Source organism: Dendrobates tinctorius, unplaced genomic scaffold (assembly GCF_039654945.1).
Source record: "Dendrobates tinctorius isolate UK_male_01 unplaced genomic scaffold, ASM3965494v1 ptg000186l, whole genome shotgun sequence".
Lineage (NCBI taxonomy): Eukaryota > Metazoa > Chordata > Amphibia > Anura > Dendrobatidae > Dendrobates > Dendrobates tinctorius.
In genome coordinates, this window is record NW_027361853.1 from 965,001 (window position 1) to 987,698 (window position 22,698).

The following is a 22,698-nucleotide window of genomic DNA, read 5'->3' on the forward strand; positions in this document are numbered from 1 at the left end:
GTCAATTTTTAACCCTTATAACTTCCTAACAAAAAAAAATTTTGGTTCCAAAATTGTGCTGATGAAAAGTAAACATGTGGGAAATGTTATGTATTAAGTTTTTTGTGTGCCGTATCGCTGTGATTTAAGGGCATAAAAATTCAAAGTTGGAAGATTGCGAAATTTTCAAAATTTTCGCCAAATTTCCGTTTTTTTCACAAATAAACGCAAGTTATTTGAATGCAATTTTACCACTAACATGAAGTACAATATGTCACGAGAAAACAATGTCAGAATCACCGGGATCCATGAAAGCGTTCCAGAGTTATGACCTCATAAAGGTACAGTGGTCAGAATTTTAAAAATTGGCCCGGGAGTTAACGTGCAAACCACCCTTGGTAGTGAAGGGGTTAATAAGAGGCATTAAAGCGACCAAAGGTAACACTGAAAGAGCTACAGAGTTCCCAAGCAGAAACTGGAGAATCTGTCCAAACCACCACAATAAGCCGTAAACTCCTTAGAGGTTGCCTTTATGGAAGATTGGGAAGAAAAAACGGTATTTAGATCTACCGGTAACTGTTTTTCCAGGAATCCATTCTGACAGCACTATGGAAGTCGTCCTTCTTATCCTTGCTGGGACAGGAAACAATGAGAGGTTAAAAGGAGCCTCCAATCTCCACCCCTCAGGGTCTTTTTCAAGTACCACATCAGGATGGATGCAACAAAATGTATTAAACATTCTTTATACAAACCTTATGTCATATAAGCATAGCATTCCTCAAGGGGAGGGAACTAACCGTGCTATCAGGATGGACTCATTGAAACACAATTACCGGTAGGTCTAACTACCGTTTTCCAAGGTCATCCCTCCTGACAGCATTATGGCTTTTTAGGGTGGGACCACAGCGTGAAAAACCTTCGTACTGAAGGCAACCTGTCCTGAGACCACATTTAACTTGTAATGTTTAGAAAAGGTGCTTAGGCTGGGCCATGTTGCAGAACTACAAATCTGATCTACTGAAGCTAGCTGAAGAGCCTCGCACTGCCCGGGCATAGTAACTAACTACGGTTAGTTATAACAAATAATGATTATATATATATATATATATATATATATATATATATATATATATATATATATCTCTCTCTCTCTCTCTATCTATATATCTGAGTGTATAGCCCCGCCCACTCCGCATTGCCACATTCACTATAATATTCCACATCATCCCGTCAGCCAGAGCCACCGGACAACTACCACTAATATCCCACATCATCCCGTCAGCCAGAGCCACCGGACTACTACCCCTAATATCACACATCATCCCATCAGCCAGAGCCACCGGACTACTCCCCCTAATATCCCACATCATCCCGTCAGCCAGAGCCACCAGACTACTACCCCTAATATCCCACATCATCCCGTCAGCCAAAGCCACCGGACTACTACCACTAATATCCCACATCATCCTGTCAGCCAGAGCCACCGGACTACTTTCAATGCAAAGTAAAACGGAGCTCCTTCCCTTCCGAACTCTGCATGTATGGTGTATCACCTTACTCAGAACAAATTGCACAACAACTTTTGGTGTCCAATTTCTCCTGTTACCCTTGGTAAAAATAAAAAATTTAGATCTGAAGTAAATTTTTTGTGAAAAGTTAAATGTTAATTTTTTTTTTTAAACATTCCAAAAATTCCTGTGAAGCACCTGAAGGGTTAATAAACATCTTGATTGTGGTTTTGAGTACCTTAAGGGGTGCAGTTTTTAGAATGGTGTCACTTTTGGGTATTTTCTATCATATAGACTTCCTCAAAGTGACTTAAAATGTGATGTGGTCCCTAAAATAAAAATGGTGTTGTAGAAAGGAGAAATCGCTGGTCAACTTTTAACCCTTCCTAACTTCCTAACAAAATAAATTTTGGTTCCAAAATTGTGCTGATGTAAAGTAGACATGTGGGAAATGTTACTTAAGTATTTGTGTGACACATCCCTGTAATTTAAGGGCATGAAAATTGCGAAATGATCCATATTTTTGCCAAATTTCCATTTTTTTCACAAATAAACGCTAATTTATTATCCTCGCTAGTGAATTGCTTGGTCACCTGGTCCCTGTGTGACTAGGTCCTGAACCCAAATTCCTGGTCCATGTGTGGCTAGGGCCTGAACCTCGGCTCCTGGTTCATGTGTGGCCAATGCCTGAAACTCATCCCCTGGTCAGTGTGTGGTCGATGCCTGAACCTGCTCCCCTGGTCCTTGTGTGGTCAGTGTCTGAATATGTGCTCCTTATATCCGGACTGCTAAAACCAGTCTCCAAACCCAGTCCTGTCTGTGACTCCGTGTCAGTATCCATCCTGCCCGAGGAGTATTCTGAATGGAGCCAGTGTCCGTGTCAGGAAATCTGACCCTTGGGTCAGCAGGTGCACTACCAGGGACTGTCTAGGAGTGGTGCCTGGTGGCTACCTGCTGCTCAAGCCTGACTCCACCATCAGGAGCTTCAGTGAACACTAGGTAGCCACTTAACTACCCCAATTTATAGTTAAGCCCTGCCATGTGGCACAGAGGGTCCACAAACCACATGCACAACCTGCGGGCGTATCGGGATGCTCGGCGACTGATAGTAGGGTGAGTCATTGATCAGTTATTTTGTCCTATTTGTTGTTTGCTTCAGAAAAAAAAAAAAAGCAAATGTTCACAGTTGTAGGCATTTTTTTTACGTGAACTAATGGAAACCCTAAAAAAAAAATTACAGGTTGTGAGGTAGCAAAACATGAAAAATACCAAGGGGGTAAATACTTGCACAAGCCACTGTGTGTAGATATATTTTACACAGACACACAATAATAATATATATTATACGTATTTGCATATGGGTATAAAAAAAATAATAATAATATATTAAATATAGTTGTGTGCATAAAGACATAGATAGCTATATCTATATATAGACACACACAACTATATTTAATATATATATATATATATATATATATATATATATATATATATATATATATATATATATATATATATATATATATTTTCATTATTTACATACCCACATACAAATACGTATAAATTTAGAATATACCCATATGCAAATACGTATAAATTTAGAATATACCCATATGCAAATACGTATAAATTTAGTTGCATGTATGTATTTATATTTATATCTAGCCATATATATGTACACAAAGACTGCAGAGCTAGGCATGGAGCGAGGTAAATGGTGCACCTTGCCTTTTCAGATTTGTTCTATTGGTATCTGTAAATATTTTTGGAAGATTTAATCAATGCGGCTCCCAGGATGACTGCATCATCTCTTTGGTTCTGCAGATTAAATTTAAAGCATTTCTCACATCCATATGAACAGTATGTTTTCTGGAGAGTAACATTACCCTCAAGTGGAGATAACCAGTACTGCATCCTACTAATAGGGTTTCACGTATCAAAATAATCTTAATTTTAATTACTACTGCTGCAATGGAAAAATGAAAACCGGTTAATTTCTACATGCTGGTTCTGGTGCATACGGCCTGCGGTATCTACATTAGTCTACACTCGTTATATTGGAAAAAATGTATGTAGCATAACAGCAATAAAGACTTCTATTCCCACATTTCAGACAAAAAGCAGATTTGTAAAAAAAACATAAAGGAAACAATGGTTTTATTTATACATAAAAAGGTTTTTATTAATATCAAACATATTAAAAACATATACATGAAAGTACATAGAACTAAAAATGGGGCATATATCTGTGTCTTGCCAATTAGTATTTTATTATACTTTTTTCTTAACCTTACCTGTATTGTCCAACTTTTATTTCTATATCCTGTCATGTATGTTCAATATATTTGATAATAAAGATTTTTATTAGCCATAAAGAAAAGCTTAGTTTCTTTAAGGATTTGTTAACATAACAGCAATATAAAGCACAAAAAAAAAAAAAAAAAAAAAAGTGCGCCCTGTAGATTTCCAGAAGAGGGCGTCATCATTACCTTTAGACTTTCCAGCTCCTCCTTGTGCTTCCTCTTCTGATGCATGATTTCAGCTTGGAATTCTGTAAAGAAAATAATTAAAAGTGTTATATCCAAACTAGTCCCATCAAAAGTGCATAACTAATCGTCTGTAAATGTGATGGCAAAAAAGAAAAAAAAAAAATGAACAATTTATGGAAAGCATTTTCTTATGTAGCAGTGCTGACCATGTCATTAAATAATGCTGTAGTGCTGTAATGCTGTAGATAAGCCACCAATCCAACCAGCAAGATAAAACTTTTTTTTTTTATTATGCTCACCCGGGGAGGAGGTGTGTCCAGTGTGGTCCGGTCCGATGGGAAGGACGGACGGAAGGGAAGGACGGGAAAGACAGACAGACGGACGGAAGGGAAGGACGGGAAAGACAGACAGACGGACGGAAGGGAAGGACGGGAAAGACAGACAGACGGACGGAAGGGAAGGACGGGAAAGACAGACAGACGGACGGAAGGGAAGGACGGGAAAGACAGACAGACGGACGGAAGGGAAGGACGGGAAAGACAGACAGACGGACGGAAGGGAAGGACGGGAAAGACAGACAGACGGGAAAGACAGACGGACGAAAGACAGACAGACGGGAAAGACAGACGGACGAAAGACAGACGGACGGGAAAGACAGACGGACGAAAGACAGACGGACGAAAGACAGACGGACGGGAAAGACAGACGGACGGGAAAGACAGACGGACGGGAAAGACAGACGGACGAAAGACGGACGGGAAAGACAGACGGACGGGAAAGACAGACGGACGGGAAAGACAGACGGACGGGAAAGACAGACGGACGGGAAAGACAGACGGACGGGAAAGACAGACGGACGGGAAAGACAGACGGACGGGAAAGACAGACGGACGGGAAAGACAGACGGACGGGAAAGACAGACGGACGGGAAAGACAGACGGACGGGAAAGACAGACGGACGGGAAAGACAGACGGACGGGAAAGACAGACGGACGGGAAAGACAGACGGACGGGAAAGACAGACGGACGGGAAAGACAGACGGACGGGAAAGACAGACGGACGGGAAAGACAGACGGACGGGAAAGACAGACGGACGGGAAAGACAGACGGACGGGAAAGACAGACGGACGAAAGGGAAGGACGGGAAAGAGACGGAAGGGAAGGACGGACGGGAAAGACAGACGGACGGACGGGAAAGACAGACGGGAAAGACAGACGGACGAAAGGGAAGGACGGGAAAGACAGACGGACGAAAGGGAAGGACGGGAAAGAGATGGAAGGGAAGGACGGACGGACGGGAAAGACAGACGGACGGACGGGAAAGACAGACGGGAAAGACAGACGGACGAAAGGGAAGGACGGGAAAGACAGACGGACGGACGGGAAAGACAGACGGGAAAGACAGACGGACGAAAGGGAAGGACGGGAAAGACAGACGGACGAAAGGGAAGGACGGGAAAGAGACGGAAGGGAAGGACGGACGGACGGGAAAGACGGACGGACGGACGGGAAAGACGGACGAACGGACGGGAAAGACGGACGAACGGACGGGAAAGACGGACGAACGGACGGGAAAGACGGACGAACGGACGGGAAAGACAGACGGACGGACAAGAAAGACAGACGGACAAGAAAGACAGACGGACGGACGGGAAAGACGGACGGACGGGAAAGACGGACGAACGGACGGGAAAGACGGACGAACGGACGGGAAAGACAGACGGACGGACAAGAAAGACAGACGGACAAGAAAGACAGACGGACGGACGGGAAAGACAGACGGACGGACGAGAAAGACAGACGGACGGACGAGAAAGACAGACGGACGGACAAGAAAGACAGACGGACGGACAAGAAAGACAGACGGACGGACGGGAAAGACAGACGGACGGACGGGAAAGACAGACGAACGGACAAGAAAGACAGACGGACGGACAAGAAAGACAGACGGACGGACGGGAAAGACAGACGGACGGACGGGAAAGACAGACGAACGGACAAGAAAGACAGACGGACGGACAAGAAAGACAGACGGACGGACGGGAAAGACGAAAGGGCGGAAGAAAGGGCGGAAGAAAGGGCGGAAGAAAAGGCGGAAGAAAGGGCGGAAGAAAGGGCGGAAGAAAGGGCGGAAGAAAGGGCGGAAGAAAGGGCGGAAGAAAGGGCGGAAGAAAGGGCGGAAGAAAGGAGGGAAGAAAGGAGGGAAGAAAGGGCGGAAGAAAGGAGGGGAGGGAGCGACGGAAGTAAGGAGGGAGCGACGGAAGTAAGGAGGGAGCGACGGAAGTAAGGAGGGAGCGACGGAAGTAAGGAGGGAGCGACGGAAGTAAGGAGGGAGCGACGGAAGTAAGGAGGGAGCGACGGAAGTAAGGAGGGAGCGACGGAAGTAAGGAGGGAGCGACGGAAGTAAGGAGGGAGCGACGGAAGTAAGGAGGGAGCGACGGAAGTAAGGAGGGAGCGACGGAAGTAAGGAGGGAGCGACGGAAGTAAGGAGGGAGCGACGGAAGTAAGGAGGGAGCGACGGAAGTAAGGAGGGAGCGACGGAAGTAAGGAGGGACCCACTGAAGGAGGGACCCACTGAAGGAGGGACCCACTGAAGGAGCGACCCACTGAAGGAGCGACCCACTGAAGGAGCGACCCACTGAAGGAGCGACCCACTGAAGGAGCGACCCACTGAAGGAGCGACCCACTGAAGGAGCGACCCACTGAAGGAGCGACCCACTGAAGGAGCGACCCACTGAAGGAGCGACCCACTGAAGGAGCGACCCACTGAAGGAGCGACCCACTGAAGGAGCGACCCACTGAAGGAGCGACCCACTGAAGGAGCGACCCACTGAAGGAGCGACCCACTGAAGGACCGATGGAGGAATGGACGGAGGGACCGACTGATGAACCGACGGAGAGACCGGTGGAAGGACAGACAGAAGTAAGGACCGACTGAAGGAGGGATGGAGTTACAGAAGGAAGGAGTAACGGACGGAAGGACTGATGGAAGGACAGACGGAGGGACCGACGAAAGGATGGACGGACCGACGAAAGGATGGACAGAGCGACCAACAGAAAGACGGATGAAAGGACGGATAGAGGGACTGAGGGAAGAACAGACGGATGGACTGACGGATGGATGGATAGACCGACGGAAGGACGGACGAATAGACCGACGGGAGGATGGACGAATAGACCGACGAGAGGACGGACGAACGCGGATGACAGATGGACAGACGGAAAGATGAAGGAACGAAAGAATGAACGAAAGATGGAACAGTCACTGAATCCAAAGAACATAGCAGCTCAAAATGAAAAATACCATAAAATAATTTTAATCAGTATGGAGAGAGAAGACAGCCATCTTCCATGCTAGATGGCTTGTCCAGAAAGTGAAAACAATGGAATTTCTCAGTAATATCAAGCCCTGCAAGCTGCATATGTGGGCATGCAAGACTGAAATGTAAATCCATCAACGACTGTATAATAAAGGTTTACAATATTATGCAAATTAGGTTGTATGTGCTGTGGGCAAGTCATATCACTTAAAGAGCCCCTGCCTCTCTATGTTTGACTGACAGCTTGCTGTCTGATTTCCTTGCCATGTGCCCCACATAACAGATTGTGAGCCATCAATCTAGATAAAGAGGTGGGTGTGGGTCACACTCAAAGCTCTTAACACCTCATGTGCATGTAAATGAAAAGGCTAATTATTTTGCAATGCTGAAATAGATACAAAATATAAAGGTGTCAATGGAATTACATTTCAAAAGAACTTCATGTGTAGAAATGCTTTTCTGGGGGACCATGGACTTTCTGACCTGAACTCTTCTGTCTCCTCTGTGAGACATGGAAGTGTGAAACTAGTCCAAGATTTTACTACCAGACAAAATACCATTGATGAATATACACAACAATATGACGCTCCCTTTCCTAAAATGGAAAATTACAAAGAACAATAGTCTGTCATCTCTATACGCTATGCTCTTGTATGGTTGTATACCGCTTTGTGTCTATTTTGAGATGTTAACCAAATAGAGCCTAGAATGATTATGAAAATTGTTTGCAATCAATGCACTGAAAATCCTGGGTGTAAAACACTGCAGAGAAAACCTGAAATCAGGAGATTAGGCCATTGAAAGCTGGTGGCCAAGGGCTTATTTCATATGCAACCAAGAAAATGGAGATCTAATTGTAGTTGTATTCCAAAGGTATGTTCACATGTGACAGTTTTGCATGGTTTTTGCTGTGTTTCTGTTGTGTAAACTGCCCAGCAGAATCATGCACAACTTGGGTTTTCTTTTCACGCATATTTTGAGCCCTTCTGCGCTTTTTCCAAGAAGCAGGTCAACTGTTTCTTTTTTGCAGCACCTTTCATCTATTCAAATGAATGGATGAAAAACACAAGTAATAATGCATGTAAAAATGTGTTCAAAATTGTGCATATTCTACACAGCACTGGAATATTGTTGTGCAGGAAATAAAAAACAATGCAAAAACGCAAGACGTGAACATCCCACAATGAGCTTTTGATGATTTTCTGCACAAATGTCTGCACCCATTAAGTAAAATAGGTTATTTGCATTTTTTTCTTCAAAAATACGCAACGTAAAAAATTCACCAAAATCTCATAGTGGGAACATAGTCTTTGGGATTGTACAGATGAAGTTTTTAAAGGTGATCAATCACGACAAGTTTTTAAGTGGAAACATTCAGTTATCCAGTTCTCATGATGAGTACTCTTTCACCAATGTGGATGAGGTTCATGTAAGTCTCCTGCTCAGTGTGCTTTTTTTCTTAATGCTTTGGAAATTGACTGGCAGTGTTTTTTTTGTTTTTTTTTTAATTTGCAGCATGTTAATTTCTTTGGTAGATGTGTTTTACAAGAAGCATATTTTCCCAAACACTTGATAGAGAAGAGGAAAGTCCAAACATAAAAATCTCATACGTATTTCTATTGTTATTCCACAACAGATACGCAGTAAAAAGGCATGTAACTATTACATTAATATCAATAAAATGTTATCAAAGCTAAGTAACAGGAAGTTTTATTTAAAACATAAAACAAACGCACCAGAAAAATATTTAATGAACCCTTTAAAAAAAAAAAATATGAAAAAGGTATAAGACACAAGCGTTCAAAATATTTTTGGGGGGAGAATTGGATAAGCTGGATGCTGCTGACAGTGAAACTGGTCCTGTGACACACCTGTAGGATGATAGATAACTAGATGAATAAATACTATCGTGCTAAACAGCTTTCATCTTTTTTTTTTATCAGCTTTTAAAAACAGTAAAAAAATGCAAGTAGCCTAATTTACCTAATTGGTCAAGAAAGGTTGCAGAAAATTTGCAACATCAAACACACGTCAAATACTCATTGTGTGGGCTGGATATGCGCTACAATATGTCTTTTAGATGCCGATGTACACCTTGAATTTAAGGCGAAGATGCTTTAGGAAAGTTCTGGAGGTGTTATTCCTGAAACATCTTTATTGGAGTACTTTCCACCGCTGGAATCATTTTTGGTAATGTAAACTTTTAAATAACGAGCTACTTCCGAGAGTAAAGAAGAAAAATGTTAATTTTACAGCTTCCCGGTTAAAAGAAAAAACAAAAGATACAACATGTGCACAGCAATGTTGTTTTGACATTGCTGTGGATTATGTTTTATTCTTTGTAGAGATTATTTTGCGCCAGGTTTCAGACGGTTGTGCACACATCCTTAGGCCCGAATCAGATGTCCGATGAGTTGGGTCAGAGTTGGGTCAGAGTTGGGTCAGAGTTGGGTCAGAGTTGGGTCAGAGTTGGGTCAGAGTTGGGTCAGAGTTGGGTCAGAGTTGGGTCAGAGTTGGGTCAGAGTTGGGTCAGAGTTGGGTCAGAGTTGGGTCAGAGTTGGGTCAGAGTTGGGTCAGAGTTGGGTCAGAGTTGGGTCAGAGTTGGGTCAGAGTTGGGTCAGCTGTTCTCGTATATGGAGAAAAAAGAAAAATAGTTTTTCTACCTTCTCCTTTCTGACCGTTCATAAAAATTGGACCTGATAATTAACCAAGCTTTACTATACTTCAGAATGGCTTATCTGGTTCTGTAATTTTCTCTCCACATCCATACTGCTGTGTAACTAGGCATAGCGCGTTCCGTAGTCTTGGAAAAAGTGATTCAACCTGTGTGACCATAAAATTGTGGCCAAATTGGTTGACATAGCTTCTCTTAAATGATCATAACCGTAGTAAAGTCATGGTGCACCTTTGACCAGTCACTGGAAAGCAACAAAAGACGACGGAAATGTGAAATCTGCTTCAAATAAAAGAAAAACTCTCCCAGTTTCATACCTACTCAGTGCAGTTCGAAGTGGGCTCCATCGTTGCCCTACACATATACAAACGATAGTGAAGTTCTTGCCACACACGGGTAAGAACGTCTGGTGTAGCAGAGTGAATAACGTCTGTGATTCTCTGTTTTAAGTGATTAATGTTGTTGATACGTTCAATGTACACATATTGCTTCACTTAAACCCAAACTGGGAGAGTTTTCCTTTTATTTGGTGCAGATTTCGCATCTCTATCGTATTTTGTTGCTTTCCTGTGACTGGTCAAAAGTGCACTATGACTTTACGGGCACACTGTATATACATACACACACATACATATATATATATATACACACCTACATATATACACATATAAATAGATACACTATATGTGTATATACTGTAATTGCCTTGTAATGTTTTCATTTCCTGTTCTGTCCAGATGTCACCGTACCCCAGAATTCCAAGTGGAGGAAGTTCACCAACCGCCATGTTGGGACACCCAAGTGATGGGTGTCGCAATATGGAAACTGCAGCTGGTACCAACCTATTGCGCGGTACCACCAGCGGAACACAGTCGCACCACACACACACTCTATATGCCATACGCAACTCTCACTCACACAGCCTCTTGCTCGGTACCACCAGTGGAACACCATCACACTGTGCCTGCACGAATTCCACACAGGCACAGTGAATCATTCGGCTGATCCTGGCGGCAGATGTGCAACGTGTCTACAGGCAGAGGAAGCCGGTCACATTTAAGGGGTTTTCCCACGAACAAAAGTTCATTTTAAAAATTGTCTGTGTCTGACCGTGTACAGAGCATACCACATCTCCTGGGCAGGGGAGGAAGCAAAAGAAAATACTGACATTACAGCAGAGGATCACAGAGGATTCATTTTGTGAGGTAAAATATTTCACTGACTGTTTTTAAACAATATTTTACCTCACAAAAGGCAAAATGTAAGGGGCTGGGTGGGAAAAATAAATAAAAATGGATTTGATAGTTCCATGGTGCTTTTTTGCAGTTCAGCATATACTCATTCATCTGCAGCCTATGAACAAGAGCAGAACAGCTTTTGGATAAAAGCCACCCCCTTTTATCCAATCTCATACAACCTGTTAATAATGCTTACAACATAAGGCCACCATTATGGATCGCCCTCACCCAGGGCGGCGGGGTACTCTGAGCCGGGCCCGTTGGTTTCAATGGGAGATGTCACGGTAGCTGTGATCCGGTCCGTGGCCCTGGGCGTCCATTGTAAAAGGGGAATGTTGAGTAATGGAATAAAGTTTATGAGTGAATGAGTCGTGACGCCACCTGTGGTATTCGGTAATGAAGATGTTAAGCCGACGCTGCAGACAGATCCTCTGGGACAGATGGTGTAGCCCTCCACAGGCAGGGCTGTAGTCCCAGGGCAGTGTAGATGAAGAGATAGGGGAGAGACATGGATGGTGCAGTGCTAGGCACAAAGATGTAGCAGTGCTGGGTGTGTTGGCGCAGGAATAAGCGCAGGACACCAGGGCATGTAGTTCCAAAGCTTTACGCACAGTCTGTTGCATGTACTGATGCCCGCATCCTTGCCGTGTCCTCCGGGTCAGGAGCTCAGCCAACTTCCAGGCAAGATGAAGTACTCCTTTCCAACGCTCCGCCAACATATGTGCCTTTTCTGAACGTCTACCTTTTGCGCCTATAGTGAAGTACTCACAGTACTGAGTTACACTGGAGTTCCTCCTGTCAGATGTTCCTATGAACTCTACTTGTACGGCAGACAGCTGTAGCCTGCTTCGGGGACTCCTTGCTACCTAGTCCCGGCTCACTCACGTTGCCGTTGTGCCCCCAAGTCTTGTATGGGAATAAAGTGGTGACAACTTCTATTCCTCCGGTGTCTGCTGCAGGACCAATAGTATCCATACAACCTCGGGGACTGGACCCCGGCCTTGCGCTGTGAACTTGGGAAGGGTTCTGCTCTAACCCTAATCCTTTGTCCTCCTCTCCTTACGTTCTGTACTAATCCTTCTTTCTTATGGAGAGAGTCAGGCTTTCCATCAATGTCCCTTTCCTGTGCCAGCGGACCCAGGTCACTGAGGTCGGCTGCAGCACTTTCTTCATCTATCCCACTCAGGGGGATCTTCACTCTTCCACTGACTTTGTCAGACTGACTAAATCCTAAACTCTTCCCGCTCTTTTGGTGCTAACTAAACTCCACCCGCCTCCCAGCACGCTTCGTGTTCCAAGCAGGGAGCCACCAAATGGTGCTTTGCTACACTACTGTGTTGTGTGGGATGCAGGTGTTGGAGCATGGTCAGGTGTCTCCACCTTACCTGGATGGTGGGGTACCACACCTCAGGAGGAGGTGCAGTACCTCTGTGGCGACTGAACCCTCAGAGGCGCCACAATTACCTTGCTTTAACCCCTTGAGGACCAAGCCACTATGTAGGTTAATGACCAGGTCTCATTTTTGAAATCTGACCACTGTCACTTTATGAGGTAATAACTCTGGAATGCTTCAAAGGATCCCACTGATTCTGAGAATGTTTTCTTGTGACATATTGTACTTTATGATCGTGGTATAATTTCTTTAAAATTTATTGTTTTTATTTATTAAAAATGTAAATTTGGCAAAAATTTTGAAAATGTCACAATTTTTATGCCCCTAAATCAGAGCATTTTGTCAAAATACAAAATAGTTAGCAAATAACATTTACCACGTCTAATTTACATCAGCACAATTTTTGAAACAATTTTTTTTGTTAGGAAGTTATAAGGGTTAAAATTTGATCCGCAATTTTTCATTGTTACAACAAAATTTACAAAACCAAATTTTTTTTTATAGACCACCTAACATTTGAAGTGACTTTGGGTGCCTATATGTCAGAAAATACCCAAAAGTGGCACCATTCTAAAAACTGCACCCCTCAAGGTGATCAAAACCACATTCAAGAAGTTTACTAACTCTTTAGGCGCTTCACAGGAACTGTTAAAATGTGAATGGAAGAAAAAAAAAAGAGCATTTTAATTTTTCCCACAAAAGTATTATGCTAGCCACAAATTTTGCATTTTCAGAATGGTAAAAAGAGAATATGCACCATACAATTTGTTGTGCAATTTCTCCTGAATACGGCGATACCCCATATGTGGTGGAAAACTACTATTTAGGTGAATAGTAGGGCTCAGAAAGGGGGCATCATTTGATATTTGCAATGCTAAATTGGCTGAAATCAGTAGTAGACACAATGTTGCATTTGAAGAGCCCCTGATGTGCCTAAATAGTGGAAACCCCCCCACAAGTGACCCCATTTTGGAAATTAGACACCTCAAGGAATTTATCTAGATATGTGGTGAGCACCCTGATCCTCCAGGTGCTTCACAGAAGTTTATGATGTTGATGTTAAGTTAGCCACAAATTTTGCATTTTCAGAAGCATAAAAAGAGAAAATGCACCATACAATTTGTAGTGCAATTTCTCTTGAATACGCCGATACCCCGTATATGGTAGAAAATTTATATATTTGGGTGCACGGCAGGGCTTGAAAGGGAAGAACCACCATTTGACTTTTGGAATGCAAAATTGGCCGGAAATGGTAGTGGATGCCACGTCATGTTTGGAGAGCCCTTGATGTGCCTAAACAGTTAAAACCCCAACAAGTGACATTTTGATAACTACACCCCTCAAAGATTTTATCCAGGAGTATAGTGAGGCTTTTGAACCCACAGGTACTACACACAATGTGATAAACATTAGAACATCAAATTTTTTTTTTTTATTTTTTTTTTAACAAATTTTTTTTAGCCCCAATTATTGCACTTTTGCAAGAGGTAACATGAATAAATGGACTACTTACCATAGCTTGTGGCCCACTTTCTTCTGAGTGTGGCGATAAGCCACATGTGGTCAAAAAACACTGATTGGACAAATCACTGGGCTCGGAATGGAAGAAGCACTATATGAATTTTGGAACACTAATTTGACTGGAAAAGTTCTTGACATGTCAAAACAGCAGAAACTCCAGAATGGACCCCATTTTCTAATTTGCACCCCATAAAGAATTAATTTATGGGTGTAATGAGTCTTTAGAACTCACGTTTTGTTGAAAAAAATTTAGTTCAAAATGTGTGAAAAATAAAATCTCTTTCCCCAAAAAGTATCATTTTTATGACAAATTTTTAATATAAAAGTAGCAAGAGGTGAGGAAATGGACCCCAAAATTTATAGATCTATTCCTCCTGTGCTCAGACATAGCCCTGTTAGTAGGCTGACTGAACGGTGGGGCCCAAAAGCACCCTGTGTATTCTTAGATAGTTAAATATATATATATATATATATATATATATATATATATATATATATATATATATATATATATATATTTATTAGCTGAAGAGCCCGGCGCTGTCTGGGCATAGTAACTAACTGTGGTTAGTTATAGCAAATTATAATTATTCGCCATCCCATAGTCGAGTGCTCACATACCCATCATACATATCCTCCATCCCATAGTCCCATGCCCATATACCCATCGTACATATCCTTCATCCCATAGTCCCGTGCCCAAATACCCATCACACATATTCGCCATCCCATAGTCCCGTGCCCATATACCCGTCATACATATCCTCCATCCCATAGTCCAGTGCCCATATACCCATCACACATCCTCCATCCCATAGTCCCGTGCCCATATACCAGTCATACATATCATCCATCCCATAGTCCAGTGCCCATATACCCATCACACATCCTCCATCCCATAGTCCCGTGCCCATATACCAGTCATACATATCCTCCATCCCATAGTCCACTGCCCATATACCCATCACACATCCTCCATTCCATAGTCAACCATTATGACATCATAAAGAGCGGTGGGGCTTGCAACCTATGATGACATCTGTGTCGCCATGGCAACCATTATGACATCAGGCCCGGCGTCAGCACCCGGCGTACCCGGGCAAGTGTCGGGGCCCTGGCGCGACAGAAGGGCCCACACACTCTGTCTGGCTGCTGGGGAATGCGACCTAATCTGATTCAGTGGCGTCGGCAGGAGACGCGCGCCTTAGCCAATCACTGTCCAGCAGCCCAGGAGTGTCTTCCTTTGATTGGTGGGAGAGCTCCCCTCCCCTGTCTCTTGTCACGTGTGCCGCAGGGAGGAAGTGACGAGGCGAAGACAGGACGGGGCGGACGGAGGACGCAGGGCAGGAGCTTTGTGAAGCGTGCTGCGCGCCTCTCTGGAAACGGAGGGACCGGGCGGCGACCGGCGAGACAGACACATCTCCTGACCTGGCTGTCTGGCTGACACAAGTGAGTGGCACTGACTGGCACTCGCTCGCTGAGTGAGGCTCCTCGCTCCAACTGAGTGTGGCGGCTCCTGCTGCGGCAGCTCCGGCAGCTGGTAGTGGCACCCAGCGCTCAGTGAGGCTCGCTCCTCGCTCCGGTGGCTCCTGCTGGCTGCTGCAGGCCTGCAGCAGCTTCCTCCGCCACACTGGACACTGGCGGCTAATCTCCCGGGCTGGCTCTTGCTGTGGCGCCTCGCTCCGGCGGCTCCTGCAGGCCTGCAGCAGCTTCCTCCGCCGCACCGGACACTGGCAGCTGATCTCCTGGGCTGGCTCTTGCTGTGGCTCCTCGCTCCGGCGGCGGCGGCGGCTCCTGCTGCAGCAGCTGGCACTGGACACTGGCCATGGATGATGGATCAGACAATATTACCTTACAGTTCACATCCAACCGAGAACAACAAATGCATGGGTTTTTATGTTCTCCAAAAGACATACTGTTGGAGCACTTATATTGTGGGGATCGTGAGGGATGATTATCTGTAGAGTGCTCCAGAATATGATGGCACCATATAAGCAATTAAAATAAATATATTTCCAATGCATTTTCTTATACATATTGGAACAGTAGCTATCATATTGCAAGCAATGTAAATCACTATTTCTGCTGCTATTGTTCTCATTGTATGGTATGAGGATTAATAAAACGTTAGTGACCACTTGGTAATGTCTGCCACTGATAACCGGCGATCATTAATGTTCTGTTACAGTCAAATGAGCTGAATTCCCATCACAATGGATGAACCCTTCAGGATTCTTTCCTTTCATGTATTCTACACCCTGGCGATTGTATGAAAGGCAAACAATGCATTCAGCCCTGTTTACACTGAGGGATAACAATGATCAGTGTCTACCCTGGGAGTAGGTCACAAAAATTGGCATATAAAGGGGTTGACTTCTATAAAGCCCCTCTGCTGTATGGTATTGTAGAATTTACAATAGCTATCAATCATGTAAGAAGTGAAATCTGGCATTGTACTATACCTATATTTCTCTGCTGTATTAGTGCATCATGAATCGTGGTATGTGTTAAAGGGGGGGGCCCACTGAGACTATTTCGCCCGAGGCCCTCAAAAACCTGGAGCCGGCCCTGTATGACATTATGAGGGGCGGGGCTTGATACACACTTTTTCCCCATTATGTAGTTAGGGACAAAATTGTTTGGTGAATTGGAATGCGTGGGCTTAAAATTTTGCCTCACAACATAGCCTATGACGCTCTTGGGGTCCAGACGTGTGACTGTGCCAAATTTTGTGGCTGCAGCTGTGACGGTGCGGATGCCAATCCCGGACATACACACATACATACATACACTTGAGCTTTACATTATATATATATATATATATATATATATATATATATATATATATATATATATATATATATAACAATGCCTCCTGCAACATATTTGCGAATAACTATGACTTTACTGTGCTCACAAAGCATGCCACTGTCATTTTTTTAGAGCTGGAAAAAAACTGAAATAAATTGAAATAAAAGGCAACTGGCTTCAAAATGGAGGAGTGTAACAATGTTGCAAAGCAGAACAAATTCACAGGACAAAATAACATCCAGGGCTACTGACATTTTTTTTTTTCTTTTAAAAACGTACCAGTTGTACAACGTCCCTATAGCACAATCTATATGAGGGATGGATGTGCCATGTGACGCTGGCACACTATAGCAGGTCCCTGCCTGGCAAGGTAGGAACCGCCAAGTGCGCAGAACAACCCGTCCTTTTACAGAAAAAAAAATAAAAATAAATATATATATATACACATACATATAGGCAGTATGCCACACAACACTACATGTGCACAGTTTTAGCAGGTATAACGAATTTTATAACAAAAAACAGTAAGAAAGCCCATTCTTTATAGATCAGGAATGGGCTTGTGTACTAGGTATCCTCCATGAAAATCCACCATGTCTATATCATCAAACAGAAAAAGGTTCAGACTGACTGCTTCAGATGACACGGCATAGTCAAACTGGTGGGGGAAAAAAAGTATACTATTTCAGCATTAACTTTTTCATTTTTTGTTTTGTATTCAAATTTATTAATGGGTGATGACAAAATGAAAAGTGAATTGAGAGACAATGGCAGTAGGTGGCAAGGGTAAAAAGAAAAAAAATTTAGTTATTCGAGGGATGTATGATAGCGACAGAAACAGTCCTTAATGCAGAGGCCAGGCTTATCAGGACATGTGCCACACTGGTGACTGGTTTCACTCCTAACTCAATCTTTATAACACACCCTGTATCTCTTTTGGGGTCGCCCTTCTTTGGTTGTGGGTGGAACTTGAGAGGGGAAAATGCAGACCAGGTATTATTCTCCTGGCGTCACTAGATAATTCTCCCCCCACCCTCCCTTGTCTCCAAATATGAAATGTTCTATTACTTTTTCCTGGAACTCAAGGTAAGATCCTTGGTTCCCAGTTTTTCAGTACAGTACAAACGAATTGTATAGAGCCACTTGGATTAGTTGTATAGCAAGTTTTTTTATACCATATGCGAGACTTGTGAACAGCGCTGTAGGGCTGCAGCATCTGGTCAGCAAGGTCCACACCACCCATAAACTTGTTATAGTACTGTATATAGACAGGCTTCCGGACAGAAGAACTTGTGCCGCATACATGGACTTGGCTGCTTCTGTCAGCATGGATTGAAGACAACATGAGGACATCTTTTTTGTCTCGAAAAAGCAGCATGTCCTCATTACAGAGCGACTTAATTTTGCCTGTCTTTAATTTTTGGGTGGCAAAAGTGTTGGGAAACCTGTCTTTGGTACCGGTGTATGGTTCCACAGACCACTTTTTTTTTGGCAGACAGGCACCTGAACAGGGGTACACTTGTATAATAATTATCTACATATAAGTTGTACCCCTTATCTAAAAGAGGATGTACCAGGTCCCATGCAATTTTCCCAGGTATATGTAGGGGGGGGGGGCATTCGGGAGGAACAATCTAGGAGTCTTTCCCCTCATATACCCGAAAATTGTATGTGTAGCCAGAGTCGCTTTCACACAACATATTTTCAGTCCGAATCAGGACCTTTTATTTGGCAAGTACTGCTTGAAATGTAGCCTGCCCTTGAACAGGACCAGGGACTCATCCACACTGATGTTTTTTCAGGTGTATATATCTGGGAAAATTTATTGTTAAAACAATTTATTAGGGGCCTGACTTTGTAAAGTTAGTCATAGCTAGGCTCATTGGGAGGGGGGCAATTTGCGTTTTCTGCGAAATGTAGAAATTGCAGAATGCTCTCAAATCAGAGTTGGGCCATTACCTCTATGAACATAGGGGTGTCATACAGAACATCAGTTGACCAATAGGATCTGAGAGTGGGTTATTCTTCATCAGACCCATTTTGAGAAAAAGGTCAAAAATTTGTATAACATCTGCCAAATCAACAGGTCTCCAGTTACTACTTTTGGAGTAGTAGTACATGGGGTGGACGGCAATGAATTGAGCAGCATACAAATTGGTCTGCTCAATCATTACATTTAATAATTCTTCAGAGAAGAAAATTAAGAAAAAAAAAATCTACATCCCTAAATCCAGCAGTGTCCACATGGACGCTTGTGGCAGAAATAAATTCTGGAACATACGGAGTGTAAGATTCTGTGGGCACTCAATCATTTACAGAGGCAGTAGCGCTAGCATGTTCTCACCTCCACTGCGCTGTTGCCGATTCTCGTCATTGCTAGAACTAGAGGACGACATCATCAAAAACTGCTTGACTGTTTCACTGGTGCTGTCTGCATCCGAACAGATCATGGAGTAAGCCTCATTTGCCAAACACATACGTGCAGCAATTTCAATCTCATATATATATATATATATATATGAGATTGAAATTGCTGCACGTATGTGTTTGGCAAATATATATATATATATATATATATATATATATATATATATATATATATATATATATATATATTCCTTTCTCATTCTGGGTCCTATACCAGAGGCCTGGGAGATTGAGAGTTCTGCACAGGATCTTAGTTGTTCCCAGCATTGCCCTTTTCTGGACAGAGTTCAGATGTTGCTCCTGGGATGTTGTAGCCATTTTCACAACTTAGGGCTCACTGCTCCAAGTGCTCCCATCACCACTGGAATCGCTGTTGCCTTCACATTCCACATCTTCTCCAGTTCTCCTTTGAGGCCCTGGTAATTCTCCAGCTTCTCATATTCCTTATTCCTGATGTTGCCTTCAATAAATATATATATATATATATATATATATATATATATATATATATATATATATATATATATATATATATACACATACACACACACACACAGTGTGTCTCCGTAAAGTGATGGTGCACTTTTGACCAGTCGCTGAAAAGCAACAAAAGACGATAAAAATGTGAAATCTGCTTCAAATAAAAGGAAAACTCTCCCAGTTTCATACCTATTCAGGGCAGTTCGATGTTGGCTCGATTTGTTGCCCTACACACATCCAAACGATAGTGAAATTCTTGCCACACACAGGGTAAGGTCATCTGGTGTAACAGAGTGAATAACGTCTGTGATTCTCTGTTTTTAGTGATTAATGTCGTTGATACCTTCTATATACACACGTTCCTTCACATAACCCCATAACTGGGAGAGTTCTACTTTTATTTGGAGCAGATTTCACATTTCTATCAGCTTTTGTTACTTTCCTGTGACTGGTCAAAAGTGCACCATGACTTTATGGACACACTGTATATAATTTTTTTTATATATGACAGAGGAGATGGGAGGACGGACAGGGAGACTGGGGTGACACTGGGAGTGGGATCAAATTGATTCCAGATTTCACATTTTCTCAGGTTTTAGCAGCACAGCTCCGATCTCTAACAATGTGACAGTGCTGTTTCTCGCATTTGATACATTGCTGTGATTGGATAGTTACAATTACTATCCAATCACAGCAAACAGATGCAGAGACGCTGTTGTGGCGCCCCTGAGGCTCAGTCGCCACAGAGGTACTGCACACCTCTTCCTAAGGTGTGGTGCCCCACCATCCAGGTAAAGTTGGAGGCTCCTGACCACGCTCCAACACTCGCACCCCACATAACAGGGTAGTTCAGCAAAGCCACATTGTGGCTCCTTGCTTAGAGAGTAGAAGAGCACCTTTGGTGGCTCCCTGCTTGGAAGACGAAACGTGCTGGGAGGCGGGTGGAGGCTGTGAGGAGCTTCACCATCTTGGCTGCAACACACCACCAGCCCCAGAGGATCTGCATGCAGCATCGGCCTAACATCTCACTTGCCGAACACCACAGGTGGCGTCACAAACTATTCATTCAAACCATTACATTCCCCCCATTATTTGGGCACCCAGGGCCACGGACCGGGTCTCCGCTGCTGTGACACATCCCGCTGATACCAGCCAGATACCGAGTACCCCACAGCCCTGGGAGGGCGACCCACTGTCATTGGTCCCTGCATCTCTTTGCTGCCTTCCAAATGACGCAATTGTTCATGATCGCGGGATCAGCAGGGTTAATCAGCAAGGGTCGTTGCTCTGCACGTCCTTGGCTGTTCCAGCAACGCCCCTGGCTCTCACAGCAGCAGCTTAGCCACTGACAGCGCTGAGCTTCAGCTGTGATCAGGCAGGAGATGCAGATATTCCAGCATTTCCTGCACGGTTATGCTGTGATCGGTCAGTCAGATTAACTGCCCGATCATAGTGATCTGGGTTCGGGAACAGACGGCATGGGTCCCCCAGCACCTCTTCTCGTACCTCTTAGCTGTCTGTGACAGCTGTTGGCATGGAACGGTCACTGCGTTTTTACACACAGTTACAGTTTAAATGCATGATTATCATAGTCCGTCCTGGTGCGGGAACCGACATCCTGCCATGATGGGCTATGTCCATCAATGGATGTTAAGGGGTTAAAGGTAGGGATAGGAAATCTTTTTCCTGCCAAGGGCCATTTGAATATTTATAGCATTGTTCACGAACCATAGAAGATCAATCTATATATATATATATATATATATATATATATATATATATATATATATATATATATATATATTTAACCCCTTTACCCCTAAGAGTGGTTTGCATGTTAATGACCGGGCCAATTTTTACAATTCTGTCCACTATCCCTTTATGAGGTAATAATTCTGGAATGCTTCCAATGGATCCCGGTGATTCTGACATTGTTTTCTCGTGACATATTTGTACTTCATGACAGTGGTAACATTTCTTTGATATGACTTGCGTTTATTTGAGAAAAAAAATGGAAATTCGGCGAAAATTTTGCAATTTTTCAAATTTTAATTTTCATTCTCTTAAAACAGAAATATGTCACAAAATAGTTAACAACATTTCCCACATGTCTACTTTAAATAAGCACAATTTTGGAACCAAAAATTTTTTTTTTAAGGAAGTTATAAGGGTTAAAATTTAACCAGCGATTTCTCATTTTTACAACACCATTTTTTTTTTTAGGGATCACATCACAATTGAAGTCACTTTGAGGGGTCTATAAGATATTTCTAAAAGTGACACCATTCTAAAAACTGCACCCCTCAAGGTACTGAAAACCACATTCCAGAAGATTATTAACCCTTCAGGTGCTTCACAGAAATTTTTGGAATGATAAAAAAAAACACAAAAACATTTAACTTTTTTTTTTACAAAAAAGGGAACAGGAGAAATTGGACTCCAAAAGTTGTTGTCACGATGTGACTGGCCCTGCGTGACGCGACCCGACGATCGGTCGGTCACCAAACAACAAGCCAAAACAAGGGGACACCAGGGACACAATTACAACAGTGGGCCCTGCAATAGGGAACGGGGAAAGGGACACCTCCTGCACTCTCCTGAGGCTGTGTCTTGGACTATCCTGACATCCCTATACGGCTTCTATCATACCATCGCCGACCAGGATACCTCAGCCCTCACTTGCCCTCCACCTATCCCTCACTAGGGAATTGGCTAATGCAGACACTGGTCCCACCGCTGCACTAATACAACACCAAGGAAAATAACAGACAGGGAAAAACAAACACTTAGATTTCTCTGCTGTCATGCACAGGACAGCAGAGTAAAGCACCCGAACTCAGCTTTCAGCAGAAAT

General features: G+C 43.4%; 1 protein-coding gene across 2 annotated transcripts in view; it reads right to left on the bottom strand.

Annotated features, from left to right (window-relative positions):
• The window catches only part of LOC141055532 (formin-1-like), a 412,359-nt gene that overhangs the window by 171,788 nt on the left and 217,873 nt on the right, over nucleotides 1-22,698 (bottom strand). For both annotated transcript variants that reach the window (XM_073552151.1, XM_073552150.1), the window contains one exon: nucleotides 3,980-4,041. In XM_073552151.1, the coding sequence (XP_073408252.1) occupies nucleotides 3,980-4,041 (62 nt within the window). The remainder of the gene's footprint in view (nucleotides 1-3,979; nucleotides 4,042-22,698) is intronic.